We start from the raw sequence: 4,420 nt of genomic DNA, 5'->3' as shown, positions 1-4,420 counted from the left end.
ATAGCATATCCCCCAGGCATTCTCAATACACTGACGGGGCATAGAAAAACGCAATTTCAGATCAAAACGGAAGCTCACTTGAAGCAATTAGGACAGAGAATACACATTTAAATCCAATTTCAACCTCTTGGTTACTACTCATCACCTGCCAATACACAACATGTCACTATTCGCCATCTCCACCTTCCTTCAGTCTTATCTATTTGCTTGAGGCCACCTCCCACGACAAGAGGAATGAGATATATACACAAGAGAGATGGTATAGTGAGGCAGGCGGGTCAAATGCCACGACTGGTAGCGGGCTCGACACTGGTTTGGCCAATTGATAACAGCAAATGCTCGAATCATCATATTACCTTATGAGAAGTAGGGGGGGGGGGGAGGTAGTCATGTAACAGCTTTTACAAAAAGTTAGCGTTAACCTAGTTTGTCCTTAGAGCAACTATGACACAAGCTTGTCCTTAAGGAATTCAATTATTTCTGGGAAGGCGTGGAGATGCTGTCAGATGCCAGGAGATGTAAAAGATGTGTTCGATCAGGAGGCGCACGAATCTTGGCGCACATCCACCCTCTTCCTCCCTCCGTTATCCGTTCCGCCACTGTTCACTCCCGAGCCACTCCGCAGCCCTGCTCCAATGGCGCTGTGCCGGACGGCGCCCGCCAACTCCTCCTGCTTCCACCCCCGCGCCGTCGCCAGCTCGCCGTCCTCTCTCAGGTCTGCCTCCTGCCCCGTCTCCCCCTCGCACGCCCCATTCCTGAAGCCCTGGCTGACTCTCCCCAATCCTCTCGCCTCTGTCTCTGTTTGCCCTTTCGCAGCGTGGGCACCAAGGTCTTCGTCGGGTTGAAGGCCCAGACCAGGCTCGGTGAGCACGAAAACCGAACCAAATCGTTCCAATTTTACTCTGGGGTTCGTTGTTCTGGTGGCTGATTTCGGTTTTGGTGGCTGGATTGCTGAGCAGGCTCGTCCGAGTCGTCGTGCCCGAATGTCAACGCCCGGTTCTACACCGCCGTCAACCGGAGGGTCTCCCTGGGGTACGTGCGCGCGCGCCCATCCATATGCGTAGCCTCTGTTTTGCTCGTTGTGTTGATAATATGTGTGTGGTGCTGCACATTCGTCAGGTGTTTGTTCAGTCCCCATTTCTGGTGGTGGTTGACTAGTTTTGCCTGCTGTGCTTGTTCATGTAATTATCGCTGTCTGCGTACTAATAGACGGATGATTTTGAGTTCTGATGGTTGCGTCGAATGGCTCCGTACATTAGTGATCTCTATATAGCTTTTCGATGGATGTGGAATGTGCAGAATATGTTCATTTCATCAACAAAATTGTTTTGTGCACAAACCAAGATGAGAGCTTGTATCAGTCAAGTATCAACGAGATGCTTCATCTGTTATTGTTCTAGCTAGGTCCGCAGATTTGTTGACATTCATGGTAGCCAATTGTATCAGTAATTTTTTGTGTGGTTTGCTGGAAACATTTGTTCCCCTTAATATCATGGTCTACTCATATTTACACATATTAGGTTGTCAAACAAGAGGGCTACCAGGGCACGTATTTCAATGATGCCTGTCGGCACACCACGGGTACCTTACAGAACACCTGGTGAAGGAACCTGGCAGTGGCTTGACATATGGAATGCTTTAGTAAGACCTTGCAATACCTAATAAAATGACTAATTCCGTTGCACCAGTGCCTAATTTGTATTTGCTGTATACAGTATCGTGAGCGGATTATCTTCATTGGGGACACTATTGATGAAGAATTCAGTAACCAAGTACTAGCAAGCATGCTGTACCTTGACAGTGTTGATGACACAAAGAAGATTCTTCTATACATCAATGGTCCAGGAGGAGATGTAAGAACTCAGGAACACTACCCTTTTGTTCTTGTTGGTTGGCCTTCTTTTATGTCACTTTTTTTGGGGTCATGTTCTTGTGTCCTGTAGGTTGACCTTCTAAAGAATTCGAAACCAAGTTGATGTCCCCGTAGTTTATATCTTGAAAAAGAAAAACTGGGTTGAGCTGATTGGATCTAAGGGGCTGCCAATGCTATTCTGTAGTTTAGTAAGTGAGTGATTGGCTGAACTTGAGTATCTTGTGCTGAGTTGTATATGCTGTCCTACTCTTGTGGGACAAAACCAGTGCAAAACTTGTATAGCTATGAAATGGAAATACTCATTCTGGAAAGAGAGGATTTATTCTATTGTAATAACCTTGGAGGCAAAATTAAGTGATCACAGTATAACATTATTCCAATTGTAGCAGCTCTAATTGTTTGGAAAGTTCACTGGAAACTGAAGTTCACTATAGATCGGTGTGGGCATGCACCATTTTAATGATACCGAGTACCGTTGATAACATAAAACTTGGATGTCCCCATAGTTTATCTTGAAAAGATCAAACTAGGATGAACTGAGTGGCTCTGACGGGCTGCCAATGCTACTCTAGTTTTGTGAGGGATAGTCTGAACTTTAGTATTTTGTTCTTAGTTGGGTATGCTGTCCTACTCTTATGGGAGAAACTATTGCAAAAACTAGTATCACTATGAAACTGAAATGCTCATTCTGAAAATAGAGAATCTCTATTGTTATAATCTTGGAGACAAAATTAAGCAATGTCAATATAACAAATATTCCAAATGTAGTAGTTCTAATTGGTTGGAAAGCTCACTAGGAATTTAAGTTCATTATAAATTGGTGCCAGCATGCACCATTTTATTGACTAGTGAGTCCCATTGATAAATGCAACATGGATACTTTGTAATCCATCTTTCAGTGTACCTTTTGGCTTGTGAATATATGTTTGTTTCGATGTTCTGAAATGGGTACAGAGCTACAGAAGCGTCTCGGCCAAGAAATACTCTTCGCTAACCCAAGTTTGCCTAGGAGAGCCTTTGTAAATTGTGTGTTGTCTATTAATATTGCAGCTTACACCATGCATGGCGTTATATGATACCATGCTAAGCCTAAAGAGTCCAATTGGTACTCATTGCTTGGGCTTTGCATTCAACTTGGCAGGATTCATTCTTGCAGCTGGTCAAAAGGTATTAGCACTTAAATACCAACTTCTTCTTGAAGTTGTTCTTTTTTCTGCCCACTATAACGCTTATTCTACTGCTATTTTACACTATGTAGGGTTCGCGTACTGGTATGCCTCTTTGCCGTGTTTCACTTCAGTCACCTGCTGGAGCAGCTCGAGGCCAGGTCTGGGCTTTAGCAGAAGCTTACCGATCAGTTTGTTGTTAAAAATCCTTACGGTGTACAGTCATTGTTGTTACTGCTGAAGTGCCTTATCGCACACTTCCGTTTTCCTACAGGCTGATGATATAGAAAATGAATCAAACGAACTTAATCGGATCAAGAACTATCTTTATGGCAAGCTAGCAGAGCACACGGGTCATTCTGTTGAAAAGGTCAGCATTTTCTGTTGCATGTTCCTGCCACTCTGTCCCTCATCACCTGCTGTTACAGTTACCTTTCAGAGAAACGCCTTTTAGTGTTCCTGCTTACTTCCACTACACCTACGAAGCCTTTGATTTGTTCTAGTTTTCTCATCTATCATACTAACAAAAATAATATGATGTGAAATGCCATATTTCCACTTTCCCTATAAGCCCACCATTCTCATGATTCAGCAAGGTTGATCTCTGAAAGTATAATCCTAGCTGCATTCCTCTCATCTCAAGTATATTTAATTACTTTGGCAGGTTCATGAGGACCTATCCAGGTCGAAGCGCTTCGACGCAGAAGGAGCCCTCGAGTACGGGATCATTGACCGTATCGTCAGGCCTTCCCGGATCAAGAAAGAGGGCGGCTCGACCACCGGTCAGAAGAAGGAGCTGCGGAATCTGGGACTCGGCTAATCTTAGATGTCAGCACACCAGAGTTAGCCGTAGACTGCCACAGTTTTTCCACGTCTAGTCCTGCTTCGAAATCTCGACGCTTCCTTTCATGGTTCATGCGGATGTACGAGATTTAGTTTGTTGTCTCCGGTTTCCCCAGACTTTTAAGACAGCGCGATAGCAGGAAGAGGTGATAGGCGGTGGTGATATTCGTCGTTTTTTCATGCACACCGAGAAACACCGTGCATAGTTGATGATTTTGCGCCACATTAATGTTCATGTTGAGTCAGTGGTCCGCAAGATGCTGTCTGATATTTATCTTTTATTTTTTTGCGGGAATTTCTGATAGTTGGTTGCCGTCTTTCTTTTCCTTATCTTCTCCTCAGGAAGGTTGCAGCGGGCTGTCTGAAGCCTTGTTTTTTGATCTTTCAGGGAGGGTGCTAGTTGTGGCCTGCCTGCAACATGCTAACTGCCAACTGATACTCTCACCATATATGCAGATTATAGTAGTGGTAGAAGGCAGCTGTCGCTGGATAATTGAGGAGTGGTAGCGAGCGTGGACATGAGGAGCGAATCGCCGAA

The 4,420-nt window shown here is 44.5% G+C and overlaps 1 protein-coding gene across 1 annotated transcript; it reads left to right on the top strand.

Moving 5' to 3' along the window:
- Positions 1-492: 492 nt before the first annotated feature.
- LOC125527602 (ATP-dependent Clp protease proteolytic subunit-related protein 2, chloroplastic-like) lies at positions 493-4,186 on the top strand. The gene is made up of 9 exons (XM_048692117.1): positions 493-715; positions 817-863; positions 960-1,032; positions 1,521-1,641; positions 1,716-1,853; positions 2,924-3,040; positions 3,132-3,200; positions 3,314-3,409; positions 3,704-4,186. Exons 1-9 carry the CDS (start codon positions 507-509, stop codon positions 3,857-3,859), a joined length of 1,026 nt encoding a protein of 341 aa, XP_048548074.1. The 5' UTR covers positions 493-506; the 3' UTR covers positions 3,860-4,186.
- Positions 4,187-4,420: the final 234 nt, after the last annotated feature.

Source organism: Triticum urartu, unplaced genomic scaffold (assembly GCF_003073215.2).
Source record: "Triticum urartu cultivar G1812 unplaced genomic scaffold, Tu2.1 TuUngrouped_contig_4278, whole genome shotgun sequence".
Taxonomy (NCBI): Eukaryota; Viridiplantae; Streptophyta; class Magnoliopsida; order Poales; family Poaceae; genus Triticum; species Triticum urartu.
This window is presented reverse-complemented; position numbering and strand designations above follow the sequence as displayed.